Source organism: Nycticebus coucang, chromosome 9, assembly GCF_027406575.1.
Source record: "Nycticebus coucang isolate mNycCou1 chromosome 9, mNycCou1.pri, whole genome shotgun sequence".
Taxonomy (NCBI): domain Eukaryota; kingdom Metazoa; phylum Chordata; class Mammalia; order Primates; family Lorisidae; genus Nycticebus; species Nycticebus coucang.
Window position 1 is genome coordinate 107927067 of NC_069788.1, and position 26998 is coordinate 107954064.

The following is a 26998-nucleotide window of genomic DNA, read 5'->3' on the forward strand; positions in this document are numbered from 1 at the left end:
ATGAGGAGTCCCCCCGCCCCTGCCATCCCAGGCCTGACACTCTTCTGGTCGGGGCGACCCTCGGGAGCTGGACTACGCCTTGGGTTGGGGCTGCGAGTGAGCCCTGACATTTGATCCAGAAGCGGACATTTCGTTCTGAATGAACGTTCACTCCTCTCGGGATCCGCCGGGCTCTGGCCACGGTGGCAGCTCCGTGGCTGTCTGGATGTAGCCGTCGTGGTTGAATTCACGGTCCCCAGTTTCAGTTCGCAAGCCTCGCCTGTAGAGTGAGGCGATAACTGGGGAGGTGAAAACTGAAACCCGCTCTCACATCTCAGGGGTTGGGTTTTGGAGTGTCCCGAGTCAGGGAGCGTCTCGGTGGTGGGGTTTTTGCTGATCCTTCTGTTTTCCTATGTCGTGTTCCTCTTCTCGCCTCAGATGTCACCCTACTTTGTGGGCGCTCAGTAAATAGGGGACAGTCTTTTGAAATAACAACAGTATGACTTCCGTAAGTTGACTGCCGGAAGGACTGTAATAAATTGGTCAATGTAAGGAGATGGTCAACATAAGGACCTTCCATTGAGTTCATGTGGCGCTTGTCTGGTCTATGAAGATGAGGTCAACTTAAAGAGGTGGCCATTGTAGGGGAGGTTTTATTGTATTTTGAAGCATGTTTCGCAGTCACTCTTAAAATTGTACCTGATTGCTTTCTAACTCCTAGACCATTTAATCATTATCTCTACCAACCTAGTTTCTCATTTAGGACTAGAATTACAAATTGTGTCCGATATCCACTGCCATTGCATGGCTAAGAAGGATTCCAGAAATTCTCTGGCAGATTATTGGGTCTGTTAGGTACATTCTATGCCTACTTGTGGATATTTACTGAAGGAATGATCTGCCCTACTTTTTCTGAGAGTGAAAAATAGGTAGGTAGAAGGACCATTCAAGACAGTGGAAATGGTCTAGCAGCCAGAATACTTGGATTATACTCTGGAATAGGAGTGATTAACAAGGTGCCTTAGATACTTCACACTTGTGTGCCTCATTTTCCTCATTAGTGAAATGGGGATGGAATCTGCCAGGCCAACGTTACAGAATAGTTCTGAAAATCAAATGAATGATAAAGTGCTTTATGAACTGGCATGTGTGCCAGAGACATTTATATGTTCTATGCACGCCTTAAGTGTTTGTAGTTGCTTTCAGAATTTTCGTATTGTTCATTTTTTGGCCTGGCATGGTGGTTCATTCCTGTAATCCTGGTGCTTTGGGAGGTTGAGATGGAAATCACTTGAGGCTAGGAGTTTGAGACTAGCCTGGGCAACATGGTGAGACCCTGTCTCTACCAAAAATAATTTAAGTAAATAAAGCCGGCACAGTGGTTCATGCCTGTAATCCTTGCACTCTGGGAAGCTGATGTGGGTGAATTGCCTGAGCTCAGGAGTTCAAGACCAGCCTCAGCAAGAGGGAGACCCTGTCTCTAAAAAGTCCCAGCTATTTGGAAGGCTGAGGCAAGGGGATTGCTTGAGCCCAAGAGTTTGAGGTTGCCGTGAGCTATGATGACACCATGGCACTCTGCTGAGTGACAAAGTGAGACACTATCTCAAAAAAAAAAAAAAACTAAACTAAAAATATACATATATATATATTTAATCTTTAGGATCTCTCAAAAGTGTTTTTTAAGCTTTTTCCATGATACTGTAACAATGTATTAATAATAAAAGTTAATACTGAGCATTAATTTTGTGTCAGGCACTGAGCACTTAAATGTATTAACTAGTTTAATCCTCATAGCAATTCTGTGAGGTAGGTTATCTGTTATGCCCATTTTATAGATAAGGAAACCAAAATGAGAGATGTCAGATATTTAATACTGTAGTATATACTTTCTGCTAGACACTTTTATAGGTATTTTCTGAGACCTATGTCTATTTTTTATTCTTCACTGCAATCCTGTGAGGTAGGATATAATTTCCTCCAAGGCTTAAAGTAAAATAATTTATCCAGTTTACTTGAATGGGAGGAACCAAGGTTTGACTTCTAGGCTGCCCGACTACAATGCCTATCACCATGAGGGATGATTTCATTATGTCTGCCATTTTTTTTTTAATACAGAGAAGCATTTTTAAGCAACATTTGGGTTCAGTAGAAATCAATTAGTGATGTCTGTATGAACAAAGACCAGATAGTAGAAAGTGTCCACCATACCTTTGCCATCTCTAGATCACCTAAGTCAATAAAGTCAGGAAGTGACAGAATATGTTAAGGTCTGTCAGAAACTTCAACAAGGCTTCCATGATAGGTGCTTTTTCAAACTTTTATTAATAAAGATTATATTGAGGGCTGGGTGCAGTGGCTCACGCCTGTAATCCTAGCACTCTTGCAGGCCGAAGTGTGTGGATTGCCTGAGCTCATGAGTTCGAGACCACCCTGAGCCAGAGCAAGACCTCATCTCTGAAAATAGGCAGGCATTGTGGTGGATGCCTATAGTCCCAGCTACTTGGGAGGCTAAGGCAAGAGAATCACTTGAGCCCAAGAGTTTGAGGTTACTGTGAGCTATGACACCATGGCTCTCTACCAGGGGTGACAAAGTGAGACTCTGTCTCGAAAAAAAAAGATGCTATTGAAATAAAAGGAAGAGTAAATTGATCCTTTAGAATTTGATGCTGTTCAGCCTTTGGAGTTATTTTTGGTACTGTGAAAGTTTTGGTAAGTAGTTACTGGCTTAAGCCCATAGTTTTTGCTTTAATCTATCTGGGATTGATAGTTTGTAATTCTAGGGCAAAACTTGTTCTTGCAGGATAAAATCTAATTTTAAAGTAGTTACGAGAGGGCCTTGTGTCTTTTGACTGGTTCTTTATGTATTTTTTTTTTTTGCCCTACTCATTTCAAAAATTTTGGCTAATGCTTGTTAATAAAATGATTCGAAGGCAAGATAATTCTCCTTTTGATACTTTGTGTTCATTCTTGTAGGCATTTAAAAAGCACACATAAAAGTGAGATATTTGTCAGTTTTATTCACCACACTATTCCCAGAATCTAGAACAGAGATGGTGCTCAATAGATATTTGTTGAGTACATGAATGCAATTTTTATTTGTTTCATGCATACTTTGATTGATCTTCTTTATCTATTTAGCAAAGTTTGTGATGGATTCTTAAAACATTTGCCTGCCTTGTACTATTGCTTTTATACCTACTTGTGCTGAATACTCCAGCACTATTGGAGGGTCCTTCAGGGAAAGGACCATGTCCTGCACTTCTTTATGTCTCTTACAACACATAAGAGAGTGCCTTATACAAGGTAGATGCTTTAGGAATGAATAACATGAAAAACTTCTGTGTAGTGAGAGGATCAAAAGTACAATTTGATCGGTGGAGACCCAAGGATCTGATTTTATATTGTAGGTTCAATATTCATTTTGCCAGATTCTTTCCTACATTCCTATTTCTGGGAGCAGTTAGTAATGAAGGAACCTATAGCTTTTGGAGCTCATCTGCGAGACCCAGAAAGGAATTTGTATTTTTCTTTCTCTTATTCCAGATGAATCGGACAAAGGGTGATGAGGAGGAGTATTGGAACAGCTCCAAGTTCAAGGCTTTCACCTTTGATGATGACGATGATGAGCTTTCACAGGTCGGTTTCCACAAACAGTTGTTGAAGGTCATACCCTCCTCAGTAGTACCCTAGGGTCCCTTCCCTTTGGGTCCTGGGTAACATGTCTTCATTAGGCTCAGAAATGTATGGAGTCAGATGTTTAAAAAAGCCATCAAGGAGAAAACTCCTCAGGAAAAAGTTGGAAGGATTTTAAAAAGTGACTTTCTCTCTTTCTTTCTTTACCTTCTTAAGATGATTCATTCCTTTCATTATTTTTTTCAAGAAGATCAAGTCAGGTGGCACCTGTAGCTCAGTGGGGTAGGGTGCTGGTCGCATACATGGAGGCTGGTGGGTTTGAACTGAGTCCAGGCCAGCTAAAACAACAATAACAACTGCAACAAAAAAATAGCCAGGCATTGTGGTGGGCCCCTTTAGTCCCAGCTACTTGGGGGGCTGAGGCAAGAGAATCTCTTAAGCCCAAGAGTTGGAGGTTGCTATGAGCTGTGATGCCATGGCACTCTACCCAGGGCTACAGCTTGAGACTCTGTCTCAAAAAAAAAAAAAAAAAAGATCAAGTCTTTCATTCATATGATATAATGTACTATTTCTGAAAGATGAGCTGGAGTGGAAGAATTGTCTTTATGGTGTCTCTTTTGCAATAGAGAAACAGATTCATTGTTGGAGAGGTGAATAAATTCGCTCAGGTTTACACAGCAAGTCACTGGAATGTGATTAGAACTCAAAAATGCCTTTGATTCTTCCCTCACTCTCACTATTATAGTGTTGACTTAAAAGCACTTTGTTTGCTTGGCAAATTTCTAGTAGGCTAGGTTTTATAGATTGCAGAGGGTGAAAGTATTGGCCATCTTCAAGTTCCAGTCTCTCTGCCTTCTTGGTGGTCAAAGAGAGAGATGGGAAGTGATGAGTGCTTGAGTACCCTGCCTTGTCTCCCCCACAGTTAAAGGAGTCCAAGCGAGCAGTGAATAGCCTTCGAGATTTCGTGGATGATGATGATGATGATGACTTGGAGCGAGTCAGCTGGAGTGGGGAACCTGTGGGAAGTAAGTAGAAGAGATCCTAGGAGGGGATTTATATTCGGGGTTCTTGTCACTAATAGATACTCCATTTGGTTGTCTCCTGAATGCTAGTCGGGAAAAGCAAGGAGATAAGACTATTTTCAGAAGCGCATACATCTGGAAGTTTAATCCCAGTAGTAGATACTTGGGGAAATACAGCACTAGGTCCCATATCACAGCTCTCTAAGTCTGCTGTCCTGTTTCAGTCTCACTTGGGGGCTTGTTAAAATTACAGATTCCTTGTGGCTAGGTGCAGTGGCTCACATCTGTAACCCTACTGCTCTGGAATGTTGAGGTAGGAGGATCCCTTGAGCTCAGAAGTTTGAGACCAGCCTGAACATGTGCCAGACCCCGTCTCTACTAAAAAAGAAAAATGAGCTGGGTGCCATAGCAGATGTCTATAGTCCAGCTACTCAGGAGGCAGAGGCAGGAGGATTGCTTAAGCATAGGAGTTTGAGGTTGCTGTGAGCTAGGCTGATGCCACAGCACTCTAGCCTGGGGTAACAGGGTGAAACTGTCTCAGAAGAAAAAAAGAATTACAGATTCCTAGGCTTTATCCCCAAAATTATGTTCAGCTGTTCTTGAGCTGAAGAGGAGAGGAGAGGCGGATCCTCAATTTTTAATAAGTACTGTAGGTAATTCTATTAAATAGTCATATTTGGGAAATACTTAAATACTTGGAACTGGTCGACAGAACTGACTTTCTTGGCCACAAAGTTTCAGTGCCCAGCTATTATATAGTATCACTTAACACCTTGCAGATGGTCCATCTTACTTTGAAGATTTTTTTTTTTGAGACAGAGTCTTACTCTGTTGCCCAGGCTAGAGTGTCATGGTGTCAACCTAGCTCACAGCAATCTCAAAATCCTGGGTTCAAGTGATCCTCCTGCCTTGACCTTCCCAGTAACTGGGACTACAGGCACCCTCCACAACGTCCAGCTAAGTTTTCAATTTTTTAAGTAGAGGCAGGGTTTCACTCTTGCTCAGGCTGGTATTGAACTCCCAAGCTTAGGCAATCCTCCTGCCTTGCCTTCCCAGAGTGCTATGATTAGAGGCATGAGCCAACTGTGTCTGGTCTTTTTTTTAAATTTCCTTCCATAGTTATGAATCTCCTCAGTCTCTGTTCTCATAATATACTGTTGCTATTCTTTGGTTCCTGTGCAAAAATATTCTTTTTGCATTTGGAAATACACATAGGAATATATATTCTTGCCACCTTTATTATACAAGCAGTTGCATATACTTTGCTCTTTTTATGTAATAATATAGCCTGGAGATCTTTCCTTATCAGTATACAAGGTCTGACAAGTTCTCAAACTTATCCTAGAAAAAGTGCTACATACTTCATTGGTGAATATCACCATAGTCACCTTCGAAATACCCTCCTTGGGAATCTATGCACCAATGGCAGTGCCTAGCCCACCCTTCAAGGCAATTTTGGACCTCTTTTTTTTTTGGAAAGGCCATCAGAACTGTGATTATATTACCCTTGATGTCGTGAATATCATCAAAATGTCTTCCTTTTATTATTTCCTTTATCTTCAAATAAAGAAAAATGTCAGTGGGGGCCAGATGAGGTGAGTAGGGAGGTTGTTCCAATACAGTAATTTTTGCTGGCTGAAAAGTCCCTCACAAACAGTGCTGTGTGAGCTGGTGAATTGTCATGATACAAGGACCCATTTTTGCACACTCCTTTCTCATGCCAAAATTCTCAGTTAAGATTTTCCTGTTTCCCTTATCAATGGTAACTGAGTTGCTATGCTTCTCACGTTAGCTGCTGATTTTGACGCACAACTTTACAAATTTTGTCAGTTCTGCACATGGTGGCAAGTTATAAACTTAATTGTCAGACCTCATGTAAAGAGTCTCATGCTGTCACCCTGGGAAGAGTGTCATGGCATCACAGCTCACAGCAACTTACACTGTTTGGGCTCAAGCGATCCTCTTGCCTCAGTTTTTTTATTTTTAGTAGAAATGGGGTCTCGCTTTTGCTCAGGCTGGTCTCAAACTCATGAGCTCAAGCTATCCACCTACTTCGGCCTCCCAGAGTGCTAGGATTATAGGCATAACCACAGCACCAGGCCTATCATTCTCTTTTTTTGAAAGTAGCAACATACAGCCATGTGAGGTGGCTCATGCCTATCTTTTTTTTGAGACAGAGTCTCACTTTCTTACCCTGGGTAGAGTGCTGTGGCATCATAGCTCACAGAAATCTCAAACTCTTGGGCTGAAGCGATTCTTTGCCTCAGCCTCCCAAGTAGCTTGGGACTACAGGTGCCCTCTACAACGCCTGGCTATTTTTTAGAGACAGGGGTCTTGCTTTTGCTTGGGCAGGTCTTGAACCTGTGAGCTCAGGTAATCCACCCATCTTGGCCTCCCAGAGTGCTAGGATTACAGGAGTGAGCCACTGTTCCTGGCTTGCTCATGCCTATTTTACAGGGGACCAGTGATTTCTCCTTGTACTTTTAATTTACAATACTCTTATTGAGAGAGAGAATGAATATCTTTTCATATGTCTAAGAGCTCTGGGAATTGTCTTTTCTGTAATCCATTTATTCATGTCCTTTGCCCATTTTTCTTTTGATTATTGTCTGTTTGATTCTATCTTTTCTCCCTGTGCCATACTTGCCAGGGACAAGGGCTTCTGGTGAAAAGCTTTCAGAGTTCGTTGAATGTTGGATGTCAGGGATTTGTCGTGGATGAGAATTACTAATTTAGTTCTTACTGTCTCACAGGTATCTCATGGTCCATCAAAGAGACTGCTGGTAATAGTGGGTCAACCCAAGAGGGACGTGAGCAGCTAAAGAGCCGAAACAGCTTCTCCTACACACAGCTACCCAAACCTACTTCTACCTACTCTTTGAGCAGCTTTTTTAGAGGTAAAAGAGATGGTTGGTGGTTCTTCTATTTTTCATAAAAATGCTCAGACTATAAATTTCATTTGTTCTAGAAGAAAAAGATTATTGAAAGATAAAGAATTATTGTGGGAGGCTGGGCACAGTGGCTTATGCCTGTAACTTTTAGCACTTTAGGAGGCCAAGGTGGGAGAATCACTTGAGCTCAGAAGTTTGAGACCAGCCTGAGCAAGAGTGAGACCCTGTCTCTACTAAAACTAGAAAAATTAGCTGGCATAGTGGTGGATACCTGTATTCCTAGCTACTCAGGAGGCTGAGGCAGGAGCATCCCTTGAGGCTAGGAGTTTGAGGTTGCTGTGATCTAGGCTGATACCATGGCACCTAGCCTGGGCAACAGGGAAAAAAAAAACATTGGACCTGGCAGCTGTATATTAGAAATGGGAAAAACGAGACAAATTCAGAGGGGTTGCACTGGATTCGTAGAGCATGATGAACAAAATTGACATTAACCCTATGACAGGTACTGAAGAAAATTCCTCCCTACCCCTTGTTCATTGCTGGTGGGAATGTAGAATGATGTAGCCACTATAATAATATGACGGTTTCTCTAAAAAACAACAAAATTACCATAAAATCCATATAATCCAGCAGTTTCACCTGCAGATATGGGACAAAAACAATTGAAAGCAGGGACTTGAACAGATATTTGTATACCACGTTCATAATGCATTCATTATTCATAAAAGCCTGCAGATAGAAACAACCCAAATACTCATTGATGGATAAATGGATAAACCAAATGTGGTATACACATGCAGTGGAATAGTATTCAGTTTTAAAAACAAATGACATAAACTGTCATCATCTGTGCCACAACACAGATGACAAATACTGTATGACACCATTTATATAAAATACCTAGAATAGTTAGATTCATAGAGATGAAAAGTAGAATGGAGGTTACAAAGGACTACGAGGAAGAGGGAATGGAGAGTTATTATTTAATGGGTATAGTGTCTCAATTCATAAATAATGTGGATTTATTTAATGCCATTGAATTATACTTTTAAAAATGTATATTTTACCGTGATTAATTTTTTCCCTGCCTTTTTAATGATACTTTAGATTTCTGAAGTTGAATAAAATGTTTGTAAACCTTAAATTTGCATGTTGCTTAATTAGGATATATGTACATTGTGTCCTTAACCAAATCTTGATGGTTCTGACATTGACTTTTTCTTTCCTCTTGTGTTCTTTACCTTTAGGTAGAACTAGACCTGGAAGTTTCCAGTCACTTTCTGATGGTAGGTGTGCTGTGTGATTTATTACTGATCTGGGGCACAGTTTGGGGAGTCTTGGGGAGAGGTGATAATTAGATGACTAGATACCTTTCTTCTGAGGCTACTATCTTTATTAAAGAAATTTTCTGATACTGAGTAAGGAGGAGGTAGAGGTCATTTTAGCTGCAGGATCTAGGGTGACTTCTAATACTGTCTTTGGGAAAGAATCTACTTTTGGTCATAAAGATACGTTGGCTGAAAGAAAAAAAAAATGATACCTTGGGAGCCCACAAATAAAAGAAATATATGTGAGAAGGAAGCAGTAGGAAAAAGGAATGACAGGGTGGCGCCTGTGGCTCAGTTGGTAAGGTGCCAGCCCCGTATACCGAGGGTGGCGGGTTCAAACCCGGCACCAGCCAAACTGCAAACAAAAAATAGCCGGGCGTTGTGGCAGGCGCCTGTAGTCCCAGCTACTCGGGAGGCTGAGGCAAGAGAATCGCTTAAGCCCAGGAGTTGGAGGTTGCTGTGAGCTGTGTGATGCCACAGGACTCTACTGAGGGCCATAAAGTAAGACTCTGTCTCTACAAAAAAAAAAAAGAAAGACAAAGGAATGACAAGAAGCAGGATTCCTGGTGCTCTTCTGAACCAGCTGCCTGTTCTTTTTCAGCTCTGTCAGATACGCCTGCCAAGAGCTATGCTCCAGAGCTGGGGAGACCCAAGGGGGAGTATAGGGTGAGTTATGTCGCTGATGTGACACTTGACATAGTAGAATATTATTCAGTGTATTATAAAATACCTTGGTATGTTACCTTGTTTGATTTTCCCAACTCTTTGGAAGGTATTTTTTTAACCTTTTATCGATAAGAAAACTGGGTTTCTAAACATTCCGGCTTGCCTGGAGTACTCAGTCCTGTCGTAATTTGCTTACCATTATGCTGCCTTTTGAAGGCTATAGTTTGAAATTCAGTGACCATCACTGTAGTCTAGAAGCTTGGTGGAGCTCATATTCTCATGAAACATATAAAAAAAGCAAATTGATTCATAAGGAAGAAACCATGTCCTAAAGTCAGAAAGGGAATAGATCTCAAATGTTGCTCTCTTTCTTTTTGTTGGCCAAGGCATTAGTTATTAGGGTCATAAAACATGTCTCTAATCCCACCTGGAGGTTGGACTTCTGAACTAGTAGTCATATGCCTGCTGATTTTGTTGGTCCACTCATCTCTCTTTGTTTGATCTCCTTTTGTCTGTATTGCTCCTGCTCTAGTTCCTTCAGAAACTCAAAACAAGGTTGTTCCAGTTCATTTTTTCTCATTTCCTCCCATAAGATATTCCCCTCTAAGAGACTAAGACTGTGAGTTTGAGGTAAGGAACTGGTACACTGATTGCTGAGAGTCATGTGTTGCTAATATTCCAGGATTATAGCAATGACTGGAGCCCCAGTGATACAGTGCGACGCCTCCGGAGGGGCAAGGTAAGACGGCTTCAGGGAGAATTCTTGTGAGATTCTTTGAGAAGATGGGAAATTCGTTCCCAGAAGAAGGATTTCTTTCATCTTTGTTCTTTTTTTGAATGAGACAGGGTCTCATTCTGTTGCCCAGCTTAGAGTTCAGTGACATCCTCATAGCTCACTGCAACCTTGAACTCCCCAGCTTAGGCGATCCTCCTGCCTCAGCCTTCCAAGTAGCAGGCATGTAGCATCACACCCGGCTAATTTTTCTATTATTTTTTTTTTTTCGTAGAAACAATATCTCATTATATTGTTCAGGCTGGTCTCAAATTCTTGGTCTTAAGGCATCCTCCTGCCTTGGCCTTCCAGAGTGCTAGGGTTACAGATGTGAGTCACCTCGCCCGCCCAGCTAGGAAGGATTTCTTGACTTCTGTCTTCAGTTCCCACGAAGTGGTTTTCAGGAGGAAACTAAATCCACTGATATCAAAAGTCGCCTGCAGAATTTGTCATTCTCCAGGCTTTAGTGTTGCTTTGATGGGACAGTGGGCAAGGAATGATCAATGAGAAAGAAAAGGCCGGATGTGGTGGCTCACATCTGTAATCCTAGCACTCTGAGAGGCTGAGGCAGATGGATCACCTGAGTTCAGGAATTCGAGACCAGCCTGAGCAAGAGTGAGACCCCATCTCTAAAAAATAGCCGGACATTGGATGGCTCCTTGTAGCTCAGTGGGTAGAGCGCCAGCCACGTACAATGAGACTAGCTGGTTCGAACTGGACTGGGCCAGCTAAAACAACAATGACAACTGCACAAATAGCCAGGCATTGTGGCAGGTACCTGTAATCCCAGCTACTTGGGAGGCTAAGGCAAGAGAATCACTTAAGCCCAAGAGTTTGAGGTTGCTGTGAGCTGTGACACTCTACCAGGGTGACAGCTTGAGACTGTCTCAAAAAAAAAAAAAACAAAAAAATAGCCAACCATTGTGGCAGGTGCTTGTAGTCCCAACTACTTGGGAGGCTAAAGCAAGAGGATTGTTTGAGCCCAGGAGTTTGAGGTTGCTATGAGTTATGATGCCACGGCACTCTACTGAGCAACAGAGTGAGATTCTGTCTTTAAAAAAGAAAAATAGGGCTTGGCACCTGTAGGTCAGCGGCTAGGGTGCCAGCCACATAAACCAGAGCTGCCAGGTTCGAATCCAGCCCAAGCCTGCCAAGCAACAATGACAACTACAACCAAAAAATAACCAGGTGTTATGGCGGGTGCTTGTAGTCCCAGCTACTTGGGAAGCTGAGGCAAGAGAATCGCATAAGCCCAAGAGTTAGAGGTTGCTGTGAGCTGTGATGCCATGGCACTCTATCCAGGGTGACATAGTGAGACTGTCTCAAAAAAAAAAAAAAAAAATAGAAGAAGTGGCTTGGCACCTGTGGCTCAAGCAGCTAAGGTACCAGCCACATACACCTGAGCTGGCGGGTTCAAATCCAAACCAGGCCTGCCAAACAACAACGGCTGCAACCAAAATATAGCTGGGCATTGTGGCAGGTGACTATAGTCCCAGCTACTTGGGAGGTGGAGGCAGGAGAATCGCTTGAGCCCAGGAGTTGGAGATTGCTGTAAGCTGTAATGCCACAGCACTCTACCCAGGGCAACAGCTTGAGGCTCTGTCTCAAAAAAAAAGAAGGAAAAGTACATTTATGAGTGAAAGCAATCTTTTTTATGTTTAGGATTTTATTTTATTTTATTTTATTTATATATTTTTTTATTAAATCATAACTGTATACATTGATATGATCATGGGGCATCATACACTCGCTTCATAGACCATTTGACACATTTTTATCACAGCGGTTAACATAGCCTTTCCGGCGTTATCTCAGTTACTGTGCCAAAACCTTTACATTCTACATCTACCAAGTTTCGCAAATACCCCTGTAAGATGCACCACAGGTGTGATCCCACCGATCCCCCTCCCTCTACCCACCCCCCCTTTCCCACTTCCCCCTATTGTTAAATTGTAACTGGGTTATAGCTTTCATGTGAGAGCCCCAAATTAGTTTCATAGTAGGGCTGAGTACATTGGGTACTTTTTCTTCCATTCTTGAGATACTTTACTAAGAAGAGTATGTTCCAGCTCCATCCATGTAAAAATGAAAGAGGTAAAGTCTCCATCTTTCTTTAAGGCTGCATAGTATTCCATGGTATACATATACCACAATTTATTAATCCATTCGTGGATCGATGGGCACTTGGGCTTTTTCCATGACTTAGCTATTATGAATTGGGCTGCAATAAACATTCTGGTACAAATATCTTTGTTATGTTGTGATTTTTGGTCTTCTGGGTATATGCCCAGCAGAGGAATTACAGGATTGAATGGCAGATCTATTTTTAGATCTCTGAGTGTTCTCCATATATCTTTCCAAAAGGAATGTATTAATTTGCATTCCCACCAGCAGTGCAGAAGTTTTCCCTTTTAGGATTTTATTTTTAAAAATTTTGTGTTTAGTATTCTATCTTTGATATTTATGATTCATTGTGAATTAACTTTGTCTGTGGTATAAGTATTGAAGTTCATTTCTTTTCCATGTGGATAGACATTTGTTCCAACACTATTTATTGAAAAGATTATCCTTTCTCTGTTGAATTATCTGGTACCTTTGTTGAAAATCAGTTGACCATATATGTGTAGGTCTATTTCTGGACTCTATTCTTGTTCATTAATAGAAATCTTTGTCTATTTTTATGCTAATACCATAGTCTTGGTTGTTGTACCTTTGTAGCAAATCTTGAAATCAGGTAACTTAAACTTTGCTGAAGTTTTTTCTTTCTTTCTTTTTTTTTTTTTTTTTTTTTTTGAGGCAGAGTCTTACTATGTCACCCTCGGTAGAGTACCATGGCATCATAGCTCACAGCCACCTCAAACTCTTAGGCTTAAAGGATTCTCTTGCTTCAGCCTCACAAGTAGCTGGGATAAACGTGCCCACCTTAATGCCTGGTTATTTTTTTGTTGTAGATGTCGTTGTTTGGCAGGCCCAGGTTAGATTCAAACCCGGCAGCCCTGGTGTATGTGGCCGACGCTATAGGCACTGAGCCTTTGCTGAGGTTTTTTTTTTTTTTTTGGCCAGGGCTGGGTTTGAACCAGCCACCTCTGGCATATGGGACCAGCGTCCTACCCCTTTGAGCCACAGGCGCCACCCCTTTGTTGAGGTTTTTAATCTTCACCTTTGTTCTTATCTTCCAAAATTGTTTTGGCTATTCTAGATCCTGTATGTGTTCATATAGATTTTAGTTATTAGCTTTTTAGTGTCTATAATACAGCTGCTGAGATTTTGATTGGGATTACTTTGAGTGTATAGATCAATGTTGGGAGAATTGACAATGATCATAATAAGTAATGGATCACAGACTAAATATAAGTGCCTAAACTGAAACTTCTAGAAGAAAATACAGATGAAAATCTCTGTGGTCTTGATTTAGGGAAAGGTTTATTACCAGGAGACAAAAAGGAGCATTAAAAGAAAAAAATTGATGAAATAGACTTCATCAAAATTAAAAACTTTCATTCTTTAAAAGCACTGTTAAAACCATGATAAGACCACCATACGTTAGAGGAAATAGTTGCAAAACACATACTTTTGTGTTTTTTTTGAGATAAAGTCTCACTATTTCACCCTTGGTAGAGTGCTGGGGTGTCACAGCTCACAGCAAACTCAAACTCTTGAGCTTAAGCAGTTCTTTTGCCTCAGCCTCCCAAGTAGCTGGGATTACATGTGCCCACCACAATGCCTGGCTATTTTTTGTTACAGTTGACATTGTTATTTAGCTGGCCTGGGCCCAGCTCAAACCCACCACCCTCGGTGTATGTGGCTGGTGCCTTAACCACTATGCTATGGGCGCCAAGCCTATAAAGGACTTTAATAGCTCAGTCATAAGAAGATAGACAATCTACTAAAACAGAGACACAACATTTAACCAGACATATCACAAAAGAAGATATATGAAAAGATAACCACTTGAAAAGATATTTAATATTATAGTTATCAAGAAAATGTCAATCGGCGGCGCTTGTAGCTCAGTGGTTACAGCACCGGCCACATACACCGAGGCTGGCGGGTTCGAACCCAGCCAGGGTCAGGTAAACAACAACAACAAAAAAACAGCCAGGTGTTGGTGGCAGGTGCCTGTAGTCCCAGCTACTTGGGAGGCTGAGGCAAGAGAATTGCTTAAGCCCCAGAGTTAGAGGTTGCTGTGAACTGTGATGCCATGGCACGCTACCCAGGGTGACAGCTTCAGACTCTGTCTCAAAAAAAAAAAAAAAGAGAAAAAATGGATTAAAACCATGAGATGCTGGTACATAGCCACTAGAATGGCTAAATTTAAAAAGACTGATCATACCAAGTTTTGGGAGGATGTGGAAGAAATGAACTCATTAACTGCTGGTGAGAATGTAAAATGGTACAGTTACTTTGGAAAATAGTTTAGTAGTGGCCAGGCGAGCTGGCTTATGCCTGTAATCCTAGCACTTTGGAAGGCTGAGGTGGGCAGAGAGCTTGAGCTCAGGAATTCAAGACTGAGACCCCATCTCTACTAAAAACAGAAAAACTAGTTGGGTGTTGTGGCAGGTGCCTGTAGTCCCAGCTACTTGGGAGGCTGAGGCAAGAGTATTGCTTAAGCCGAGGAAACTGAGGTTGCTGTGAGCTGTGATGATGCCATGGCTCTCTATTGAGGGTGACAAAGTAAGACTCTGTCTCAAAAAAAAAAAAAAAAAGAAAGAAAGAAAAGAGTCAGGCAGTCTCTTATAAAGTTAAACATATGCTTATTATACAACTCAGCAATTTCACCCCAGACATTTACAATGTAAGATAAATTAAAACTTATGTCCATATAAAGACTTATCCACAAATGTTCATGGCAGCTTTATTCATAAAATCTCCCAAAGTGAAAATCACTCAGCAGGTAAATGGATAATCTTCAATGTATTCATAAAAAGAAAAACAACTCAGCAATAAATAGGAACAAACTAATAGTCACTGCAATGTGTGGAGTACTCTTACAGAAGAGTACTTATTGTATGAGCTTATTTTTATAAAATACTAGAAAAGGCAGAATTATAGTAACTAAAAACATGAGTGGTTGCCAGCATATGGTGATGGAGGGAGGGCATTAATATCAAAGTAGATAAGGGACTTTTTTTTGGTAATGGAAATGTTCTGTACCTTTGTTGTGATAATGATTACGTGGATGTTTATACTTGTCAGAACTCTGTAAAATTAGGTGGCTCATGCCTGTAATCCCAGCACTTTGTGAGGCTAGGCATGGTTTTGGGGATTGGTTAAGGTTAGAGTCTAAGCCTGGGCAATATAGCAAGATCCCATCACTGCAAAAATTAAAAAATTAGCCAGGTATGGTGGTGTGGGCCTATAGTTCTAGTTACTCAAGAGGTTGAGGCAGGAGGATTGTTTGAGCCTACGAGCTTGAGGTTGCAGTGAGCTATGATTGTGCCAGTGCACTTCAACCTGGGCAACAGAGTGAGACCCTGTGTCAGAAAAAAAACAAAAAACCCTGAACAAATCAGGCTTGGAGTGGGTGGGTAAATTCACATCTATTGGGTATAATACATAAAGCTGCTATGAACATTTGTGTACACACTGGGCAGAAGGCATGCTCATAGCCTTGACTCAATTTATGGAAAAAACTAAATATGTAAACAAAATACTTGTACCCCCTAATATTAAGAAATCGAGGAAAAAAACCCAAATTAAAAAAAAAAACTCAAACTTAATAGAATTATGCACTTAAATAGGGTAGATTTTATTCTATGTAAGTTATACCTAAAAAAAGAACATGTGATCTCTCTGTTGACTTTGTCAAAACTTCAGGACATTAGCATCTTCTAGGGCAGTGGTTCTCAACCTTCCTAATGCCGCGATGTATTTTCATTGTTAAAAAGGGGTCGTGACCCATAGGTTGAAAACTGCTGTTCTAGGGCATTAGGCTAAAATAACGTACGCTTATTTCACCGATGGGCACCGACTGTTTTCATGGACTACTGCAGACAGCAGTGTAATAATACAGAAGGTCTTCTTGGGGACATTTTCCTTCATTGTTGCTCATCCTTCAGTATCCACTGACAAAGAAATATAGGAAACTGTCGGCCAGACGCAGTGGCTCACACCTGTAACCCCAGCACTTGGGAGGAAGAGGAGGGTAGATTGCCTGAGTTCACAAGTTTGAGAGCAGCCTGAGCAAGAACGAGACCCCGTCTCTAAAAAATAGCCAGGTGTTGTGGCAGGCACCTGTAATCCCAGCTGCAGATGGAAGGCTGAAGCAAGAGGATGGCTTGAGCCCAAGAGTTTGAGGTTGCTCTGAGCTAAGACACCACAGCACTCTACCGAGGGTGACCATGTGAGACTCTTAAAAAAAGAGAGAGAGAAGGAAAAAAAAAGAAAGAAAACTGTCTTCTTCCTCATACTCTAATTCTGTTGCTTTTCTGCCAGGTCTGCTCACTAGAAAGATTCCGCTCCTTACAGGACAAGCTACAACTCCTGGAAGAGGCAGTAAGCATGCATGATGGAAACGTCATTACTGCAGTGAGTTAAGGGTTTTGTTGTTTATTTAAATATTGTTTTCATTAGTTTCTGAACAGCCAGTCAAAACAGACGGTTTTGGGTTAACCGTCAAGTAAAGATACTGTATTTCCCCTTAAGGTGCTCCAAGGCTCATCTAGGGGGACATGCATTGTGTGTGGAACTCTTTGATTATAACAAAGAAACAGAAGGTTGGCTACTTTAGGTTCTGAGAGCAGAGAGCTATGAGAGCAGTCTTTTTCAGAGGGAAGTGTCTCTCAGCCAGTGTGGGCACTCACATGTGGACTTCTAAGACACAGCTTAGTTCCAGATGTCTATTACCTCTCCTATCACAGAGAGAGATCTGTTGTTTGTATCTGTAAAGATTCCTAATGACTTGCCAGCCTCCTTCCTAGATCTCAGGTGCTTAGGGCAGGGCGTTGTGTTTGAAAGATTACACATCATTTTTTCACTTTTTCTGTAGGTTCTGATTTTCTTGAAAAGGACGCTGTGCAAAGGTGAGCATGGTTTGAGGAAAGTCTTCAGTCAGCAAGGTGTCTGCTACATTTGAGGGGAGAATGGCATGTGACTTTCATACCAGAGTACACCGGTATCAAGTCTATTTCAGAGACCACTGGGGTGGCCTGAGACTTCACCTTAGATGCCCCATCACTTAGGGTCATGACTGTAATAACTACAAAGCCCCTCTGTTTATTGGTTTGAGGAAGTCAGAGTCCACACTAAGTGCCCATTGTTTGGGTTGGTGACAACTAAAAAGCTGACTCAGTGTTAATGAGTTGCCTGTACCATAGTGTGTTGCTGGTGGATTGAAATACAGGGGCAGGGCGGCGCCTGTGGCTCAGTCGGTAAGGCGCCGGCCCCATATACCGAGGGTGACGGGTTCAAACCCAGCCCCGGCCAAACTGCAACCAAAAAATAGCCGGGCGTTGTGGCGGGCGCCTGTAGTCCCAGCTACTTGGGAGGCTGAGGCAGGAGAATCCCTTAAGCCCAGGAGTTGGAGGTTGCTGTGAGCTGTGTGAGGCCACGGCACTCTACCGAGGGCCATAAAGTGAAACTCTGTCTCTACAAAAAAAAAAGAAATACAGGGGCAAACCATTCTTAAGATTCTGCTAGGCTTTAATGAGAAAACTTTTAGAATGTGTGAGAAAGAAGACCAGTTTCACACTTGATTAATAGGCTTCATTGTTTCTCAACCTAATTCCTGACTGCCAGAGATCCTCTTCCGGGAGCTGGAGGTGCGACAGGTTGCCCTGAGACATTTCATTCACTTCCTTAAGGAAATAGGGGATCAAAAGCTGCTTTTAGACCTCTTTAGGTAAGAACTGATTATCTGGTCTATAAAGTTTATTAAGTACTTCTTTTAAAGCACTCTGGGTAATACAAAGGGATAGAAGACACTTGCCCTTTTTCTGAAAACAGAAAACAAGATATTGGAATGTAATGGGGTAACTTTCATAAGGCAACAGATTAGCAGGTGGTTAAGAACCAGGCTCTGGAGTCAAACTTGAGGTGCACACTGACTGGTTCTACCACTTAGTTCATGGAGTGACCTTAGCAAGTTACCAGCCCTCTTCATCAATTTTCATATCTATAAAATAAAGATGATGATATCCAACCCCCAGGGTCATTATGAAGATGAAAAGAGTTAGGGTGTGAGTAAGCACTTAGCATAATGCCTAGTCTGTAGTATTAATTAATATTTATTAGGCATTTTCTTATAAAAGATCTAAAATAAAGATACTTTTTTTTTTTTTTTACTTAATCTCAAGTGATGCCAGTGAGAAGTACAGTGGAGCAGGAAAAGATCATTTAATTTTCAGTCAGGATATCTGAGGAAAGCCTCATGGAAGTGATTAGGATTTCAACTGGCCCTGTGAGGCTAGGTAGGATTCTGATACCTGGCGGGTAGGCATATCTGCTGTGGGTTAAGGAGTTTAGGGGGGCCCTTTATCATGTTTTCCTTCCCTATCTCATTCCAACCAGTGGAGACTATTTCTTACTCTTAAAGTACATATGTTATGTCCTTTCTACAATGTCAGGAAAAGGGTTGGACCTCTGTTGAGAGTGACATGCGGCCCAAGGTAAATCTGATTACTCAGTGACTCCAGCCCATTAATGAGCTGCCCCAAAGACTTAAGGGGGGAAACAGGTTACCTGATCAAGATAACAGATGGTTAGCCAGGAATTTGCAAAAGACATGCTAATGGAGGTAGGCTGTTTTCCTTCTTCCCTTCCTCTCTGCATCTTTTCCAATCAACAGTGCTTTAGTAAGCATCACCTCCATGCCAGAACAGTGATGTTAATTATGTTTGTCTATTCAAAGTAAAGAGGAATCAGAAGACAGAGAAGTCCTTGGGCACCAGGGACTTACCTAAGCCATTTGGGGGAGATAAAACATCATACTTGAATATGAAAACAATAAAGAAAAATATAGAAAATCTGTTTGCAAGAGTGTATTGGCAGAGAAGAGCACTTTAACTTAAAAAAAAAAAATAGGCAAGGTTTCCGTGAGCTAGAGTAGGTTTTGTGAAGGTTCTGAGCCTTGCTGTCAGACCTGTTCACATTACAGTTATTAGTGTCCTCCGAAGCCTTTTTGTCTTTGCTTTTCATTCAGCTGGAAAGAACATGGGAACAGTGATATGTAGCCTAATCCACCATTTATCTTTTGTGTAGAGGGAAGCAAGTTTGAATTGTTTCTTGTAGAGCAATCACCCTATTTTATGAGGTTATACTGCCACACATCAATAGATAAAAATGCCCTGTTCCCTTCTGCTTCTTCCCAGGTTCCTAGATAGAACAGAAGAACTTGCGGTAAGTGTGGCCTTTGTTTCTGTTGGGGACCTATTTAACAGGAATCTAGGCCAAAACCCAGCCTCCAAGATCCCAGACTGATTGAACAATTTCTTTTGATATTGATCATATATAGAAGAGAGAAGGCATCTGAAAAACCTGAAAACTTATCCAAATGATGTTTGTTTCTTTTTGTATGCTCTTTTGGTTGGGCTTATGAATAAGTTTTTTGAAAGTTAAATGTGTAAAAACTGTCCTGATGAGTTTGTAACATATTTTTTTAGTTGTTTTCAAGTCCCAGTTTATAGGAGTTTCTGAGTTTTAGCTTCTGAACACTGAAGAAAATATTGAAAACTAAGTGGATATAAAACCAGGTACAGATCAAGAAAGGAAAATAGGTCAAGTTGGTGGTGCATACAGTACACAGTTTGGCTGAGAGTTCAATAGCCAACTGTTAAAATTCATTTTTGGCTGATTTTCATAATCATACAGTAAAGTGAACTCCTAGAACACAAGCATAAATCTGAAATATTACCAAAAGCTTAATTGTATTATTAAAACTTCAGTGATCTGTTTTTAAAAATTTGACATTGTATTACAGGAGTAAGAATTTTTCAGCACTGTTGATGACAGTGTTACTCCTTTAGTCACTCTACTGAACATTTGTGATGTTATCAATGCACACATGCAGGTGGCACATTTAATAATATTGTTAACCTTCTTTGCACAGTGAAATATAATTCAGGAAAATGTCAGTAACGTGTTTTCTTTTTCTCTTCCTCCTTTTCTTTTTTGAGACAGTTTTACTCTGTTGCCCAGGCTAGAGTTGCCCTGGTGTCATCATAGCTCACAGCAATCTCAAACTTCTGAGTTGAAGTGATCCTCCTGCCTCAGTCTCCCTAGTAACTGGGACTACAGGTGCCCACCATGATGCCCGGCTAATTTTTCTATTTTTAGTAAAGAGGGGGTCTTGCTCTTGCTCAAGCTGGTCTTGAACTAGTGAGCTCAAGGGATTCTCCTGCCTCAACCTCCCAGAGTGCTAGGATTACAGGCGTGAGCCACTGCACCCAACCTGTAACATGTTTTCTAAAAGGAGTTTGTACTTAATATTCAACCCATGGGAAAATCTGAAAAACCATTTATCCTCATTAATTGAAAATGATTGGCAGTCTGTAGAAATCATTTTGAAAAGCTTTCTATTTTTAATCTCCATAGGTTGAAAACTATAAGGAATTTTCTTCACATAGCATTCTTGTAAAGTTTGTTGTTTTAAATTTGATTAGTGAAAACAAATGTGTTTTGGATAACTTGGGTTTTTTTGTTTGTTTGTTTTTTGAGACAGAGTCTCACTGTGTTGCCCTCAGTAGACTACTGTGGCATTACAGCTCACAGCAACCTCAAACTCCGGGGCTCAAGTGATTCTCTGGTCTCAGCCTCCCAAATAGCTGGGACTACAGGTGCCTGCCACAATGCCCAGCTATTTTTTGAGATGAGGTCTCACTCTTACTCAGGCTGGTCTTGAACTCCTTAGCTCAAGCAATCTGCCCATCTCGGCCTTCCAAAGTGTTAGGATTACAGGTGTGAACCACTGCACCTGGCCTAGATAACTTGTTTTTTTTTTTTTTTTTTTTTTTGTAGAGACAGAGTCTCACTTTGTGGCCCTCGGTAGAGTGCCATGGCCTCACACAGCTCACAGCAACCTCCAACTCCTGGGCTTAAGCGATTCTCTTGCCTCAGCCTCCCGAGTAGCTGGGACTACAGGCGCCCGCCACAACGCCCAGCTATTTTTTTTTTGGTTGCAGTTCAGCCGGGGCTGGGCTTGAACCCGGCACCCTCGGTATATGGGGTTGGCGCCCTACTGACTGAGCCACAGGCGCCGCCCTGGATAACTTGTTTTTAATCTAAAACTTTATTTTCTTTTTACTCATTATGTTGGAATTAAAGATGATTTATCAGGCATGTTATATATAACTTTGGAGTTTTTCAACCTTGTAAACTTTGGAAGTGGCAAAGCTAATAATTTGCTTTTATCCTTATAGAATATGAAGATTTCCTAAGTATGACTTTTTCTTTAAAGAGTTGAGGCTATGGCTCGGCGCCTGTAGCTCAAGCAGCTAAGGTGCCAGACACATACACCAGAGCTGGTGGGTTCAAATCCAGCCCAGGCCTGCCAAACAACAAGGACAACCACAACCAAAAAATAGCTGGGTGTTGTGGCAGGCGCCCATAGTCCCAGCTACTTGGGAAGCTGAGGCAACAGAATCACTAAAGCCCAGGAGTTGGAGGTTGCTGTGAACTGTGATGCTACAGCACTCTACCCAGGGCGACAGCTTGAGGCTCTGTCTGAATAACAAAAGAAACCTATAGCTCTTAAATTTTACATAATTTAATATTAGGAATGATTATACACCAAATATGTTATACAATTATATGATACAATGTAATTTCTGTGATCATCTTATATTATCATTTACATGTTTGTATACATCTTTTGGCACTAAATGGATTTAAGTTCTTCCTATAGCCATTTCATTCTCTTAATATTCATATTAACTGTCAGTCTGTTTCTCACTTTTTTTGGAAACTTTTTTGTAATTGTATTTAAAGGATCAGGTCTGGTGGCTTACTCCTGTAATCCTAGCACTTTTGGAGGCCAAGGCAGGAGGACTATTTGAGGATAGGAGTTTCAGACTAGTCTGGGCAACATAGTGAGACCTTGTCTATACCAAAAAAAAATAAAATAAAAAATTAGCCAGGCATGGTATCATGTGCCATAGTCCCACCTCCTCAGGAGGCTGTGACAGGAAGATTGCTTGAGCCCAAGAGTTTGAGGCTGTGATCAGGCTGCTGTACCCTAACTTTGGTGACAGAATGAGACCCATCTCTGAATAATAATAATAATAATAATTGCATATAAAAATTGCAACTTTCACAATCATCACTTATTATTGCATCTGTTAATTCTTTCTTTTCTTTTCCTGTGGCAATCACAGTTCACAGTAACCTCAAACTCTTGGGCCTAAGCTATTCTCTTGCCTCAGCCTCCCAAGTAGCTGGGAGACTACAGGCACCTACCACAATGCCTAGCTGTTTTTTTTTTGTTGTAGTTGTCATCGTTGTTTAGCAGGCCCTGGCCGGGTTTGGAACCTGCCACCTCTGGTGTATGTGGCCAGTGCCTTAACCGCTGAGCTATGGGTGCTGAGCCTGCATCAGTTAACTCTTACAATAACAAGTAAACATTTATACCTCAGTTTTTTTATTTTAAGAATTTAAAAATAGGCTTGGTGCCTGTAGCACAGTGGTTATGGCACCAGCCACATATACCAAGGCTGGCGGGTTCGTATCCAGCCTGGGCCAGCTAAACAATAATGACAACTGGAATAAAAAATAGCTGGGCATTGTGGTGGGCACCTGTAGTCCCAGCTACTTGGGAGGCTGAGGCAAAAGAATCGCTTATGCCTAAGAGTTTGAGGTTGCTGTGAGCTGTGACGCCATGGCACTCTACTGAGGGTGACACAATAAGACTCTGTCTCAAAAAAAAAAGAAAAAGAAAGAATTTCAAAATAGAAAGCACCTTTGAGTTTTTTTCAGAGCTACATGTAGAACCTATAGTATTGGAAGGTGAACATTTAGCTATGAACAGTGACTGACATGCCCTATTCATATATTACTGATATTTATATCATCATATGACCACTGATCATGTTAACAGAGCAAGACCTTGTCTCTTTAAAAGAAAAAAAAAAAGAAGAAGAAGAAAAAGTAGCTAATGAAACCAAGGACTTGAAATTTTAATGTAATTAATTTACCAAAAATGGTTAGTGGCTGCCATATTGCATAGAACAGTTACAGATAAACCTAATAGTTTGGGCATGATGGCTTATGCCTATCATCCCAGTACTTTGAGAGGCCAGGAGTTTGAGACCAAACCAGATGATTTAGTGAGACCCCCATCTCTACAAAAAAATAAAAAAATTAACTTGAGCATGGTGGTGCACACCTGTAGTCTTAGCTACTCGGAAGGCCAAGGCAGAAGGGTCAAGTTTGGGGTACAAAGTTACAGTGAGCTATGATTGTGCCATTGCACTCTAGCCTGGGCAACAGAGTAAGACCCTGTCACTAAAACATAGATAGACAGAAAAACCTACCAATAATTTTGGATCACTCCTTATTCCTCCCTGCCCTCTGACACACTCATAACCATCTACACTCAGAAGGAATCTCTGAGAATGAAGAATTTGGTTTGTCTTTTTTTTAAGCATGAAAAGTTTACTTGCTTAGCTACTCAGAGCCTTTCTCTGCTTTTTGTAGCTTTCCCATTATCGAGAACATTTGAACATTCAGGACCCTGAGAAACGAAAGGAATTTCTCAAGACCTGCATTGGGTAAGCATGGAGTAGAAATGGTTTTAAGTACATATATCTTTATCCAAAAGGAATGAAGAGAATAAAAGAGGATAGAATAGATAGCTAGGAAGGGAAATGACTCATACAAGCATCATTAAAGATCATCTCATTCAGTAGTTATCAAACATTAGTCTTTTTTTTTTAATTTATTTTTATTTTTTTATTGTTAAATCATAGCTGTGTACATTATCAAACATTAGTCTTCACAGAGTTTTCACTGGTGATAAACTGAGAGAAATAAAGACAATATAGACAGTTTTTTTCTAAAGCTATATTTATTTAATTTGAAAGACTGTCCTGAGATTTTGTCCTCACCTCTCCCCTTCTTTTTAGTAGTAAAATGGGCTATACTTTTTTAATGATCTTACTATGTAATAAAAGTTGGCAACATTTTTTGGACTTTTTATTTGTTTGTTTGTTTGTTTTAAGACAGAGTCTCACTTGGTTGCCTAGGCTAGAGTGCGGTGGGTATCATCATAGCTCATAGCAACCTCAAACTCCTGGGCTGAAACATTCCTCCTACCATAGTCTCCTGAGTAGCTGGGACTACAGGTGGGCACCATCACACCCAGCTAAATATATATATGTATGTATGTATGTATATTTTGTAGAGACAGGCTCTCACTCTGTTGCTCAGGGTGGTCTCTAACTCTTGGCCTCAAGTAATCCTCCTGCCTCAGCCTCCAAAGTGGTAGGACTACAGGTATGAGCTACCGTGCCTGGCTCCTTATGTATTTTTATTTTTCATTAAACCATAACTGTGTACATTAATGCATCCATGGGGTACAATGTACTGATTTTATATACAATTTGGAATGCTTACATCAAACTGGTTAACATAACATTCACCTCACTAACTTCTTTGTTGTGATAAGATGTTTATACTCCATGGTGTACATGTACCACAATTTATTAATCCATTCGTGGATCGATGGGTACTTGGGCTTCTTCCATGACTTAGCAATTATGAATTGAGCTGCAATAAACATTCTGGTACAAATATCTTTGTTATGATGTGCTTTTTGGTCTTCTGGGTATATGCCCAGTAGAGGGATTACAGGATTGAATGGCAGATCTATTATGCAGCCTTAAAGAAATATGGAAACTTTACCTCTTTCATGTTTACATGGATGGAGCTGGAACATATTCTTCTTAGTAAAGTATCTCAAGAATGGAAGAAAAAGTACCCAATGTACTCAGCCCTACTATGAAACTAATTTAGGGTTTTCACATGAAAGCTATTTTATCCTAAGCTATTTCTAGGGGGAAGGGGGAAAGGGAAGGGAGGGAGGGGGGAGGTGGGTAGAGGGAAGGAGATTGGTGGGATTACACCAGGGGTGCATCTTACAAGGGTATATGTGAAACTTGGTAAATGGTCTGTAAAGCTAGTGAATGATGCCCCATGATCATATCAATGCACACAGCTATGATTTAATAAAAAAAAAAAAAAGATGTTTATACTCTATTCTTTTTTTAATTTCCTTGCTTATTTTTTATTTTACTTTGTTTTCTTTTCTTTTCTTTTTTTTGGTTGTTGTTGAGACAGAGTCCCCACCCTATGCCATGAGCAGAGTGCAATGGTGTCATAGCTCACTGCAACCTCAGACTCGGACTGTGGGCATCCCGCTGCCTCAACCTCCAGAAGCCACTGGGATTACAGGTGCTTGCCATGATGCCTGGCTGGGTTTTTCATTTTTTTAGGAGTCAGGGTCTCACTCTCGCTCAGGCAAGTCTTGAACTCCTGAGCTCAAGCAATTCTCCTTCCTCAGCCTCCCACAGTGCTGGGATTACAGGCATGAACCACCGTTCCTGGCTATACTATACTCTTTTTTTTTTTTTTTGTGGTTTTTGGCCGGGGCTAGGTTTGAACCTGCCACCTCCGGCATATGGGACCGGCGCCCTACTCCTTGAGCCACAGGCGCCGCCCTATACTATACTCTTAATAGTTTTGACATGTACCTTGCATTGTTACTTATGTATTTTTTTTTTTTTTTTTGAGACAGTGTCTCACTATGTCACCCTCGGTAGAGTGCTATGACATCACAGCTCACAGCAACCTCCAACTCTTGGGCTTAAGCAATTCTCTTGCCTCAGCCTCCCAAGTAGCTGGGACTATAGGTGCCTGCGACAATACCTGGCTATTTTTTTTTTGTTGTAGTTGTCATTGTTGTTTGGCAGGCCTCAGCAGGGTTTGAACCTGCCAGCCCCGGTGTATGTGGCTGGTGCCCTAGCCACTGAGCTACAGGCACCGCCCTGTTCCTTATGATTTTTTTTTTTTTTTTTTTTTTTGAGACAATGTCTCATTATGTTGTCCTTGGTAGAATACCATGGCGTTACAGCTCACAGCAACCTCAAACTCTTGGGCTTACGTGATTCTCTTGCTTCAGGCTCCCAAGTAGCAGGCACCTATCACAGTGCCCAGCTATTTCTTTTTTGTTGAAGTTGTCATTGTTTAGCTGGCCTGGGCTGGGTTCAAACCTGCTACCCTCAGTGTATGTGCCCAGCGCCCTACTCACTGAACTACAGGCACTGCCCTCTTTATGTATTTTTTTTTTTTTTTGTAGAGACAGAGTCTCACTTTATGGCCCTCGGTAGAGTGCCGTGGCATCACACAGCTCACAGCAACCTCCAACTCCTGGGCTTAAGCGATTCCCCTGCCTCAGCCTCCCGAGTAGCTGGGACTACAGGCGCCCGCCACAACGCCCGGCTATTTTTTGGTTGCAGTTTGGCCGGGGCCGGGTCTGAACCCGCCACCCTTGGTATATGGGGCCGGCGCCCTACCGACTGAGCCACAGGCGCCGCCCTCTTTATGTATTTTTAATGTTACTGATCCTTGACCCCTTAAAGTCCAAGAACCACCAATCCAGTGCAGATTTTTCTCCAGAATTTAAATCCCTGTTAAAATGAACCCTGCATTTGATGGCTTGCCCCTAGAGTTGAAGCTGCTTGGGAGGATCCCATGAGTCCAGGAGTTCAAGCCTGTATA

At 41.4% G+C, this 26998-nt stretch overlaps 1 protein-coding gene across 1 annotated transcript in view; it reads left to right on the forward strand.

Moving 5' to 3' along the window:
• The first annotated feature begins 77 nt into the window (after nt 1–77).
• VIPAS39 (VPS33B interacting protein, apical-basolateral polarity regulator, spe-39 homolog) overlaps nt 78–26998 on the forward strand; it is a 39406-nt gene continuing 12485 nt past the window's right edge. Inside the window, exons 1-12 of the mRNA XM_053602476.1 lie at nt 78–96; nt 3523–3615; nt 4535–4637; nt 7388–7531; nt 8773–8811; nt 9455–9519; nt 10202–10258; nt 16727–16819; nt 17280–17313; nt 18029–18131; nt 19600–19627; nt 23918–23991. Coding sequence (XP_053458451.1) covers nt 3523–3615; nt 4535–4637; nt 7388–7531; nt 8773–8811; nt 9455–9519; nt 10202–10258; nt 16727–16819; nt 17280–17313; nt 18029–18131; nt 19600–19627; nt 23918–23991 — 833 coding nt within the window. The 5' untranslated portion in view covers nt 78–96. The remainder of the gene's footprint in view (nt 97–3522; nt 3616–4534; nt 4638–7387; nt 7532–8772; nt 8812–9454; nt 9520–10201; nt 10259–16726; nt 16820–17279; nt 17314–18028; nt 18132–19599; nt 19628–23917; nt 23992–26998) is intronic.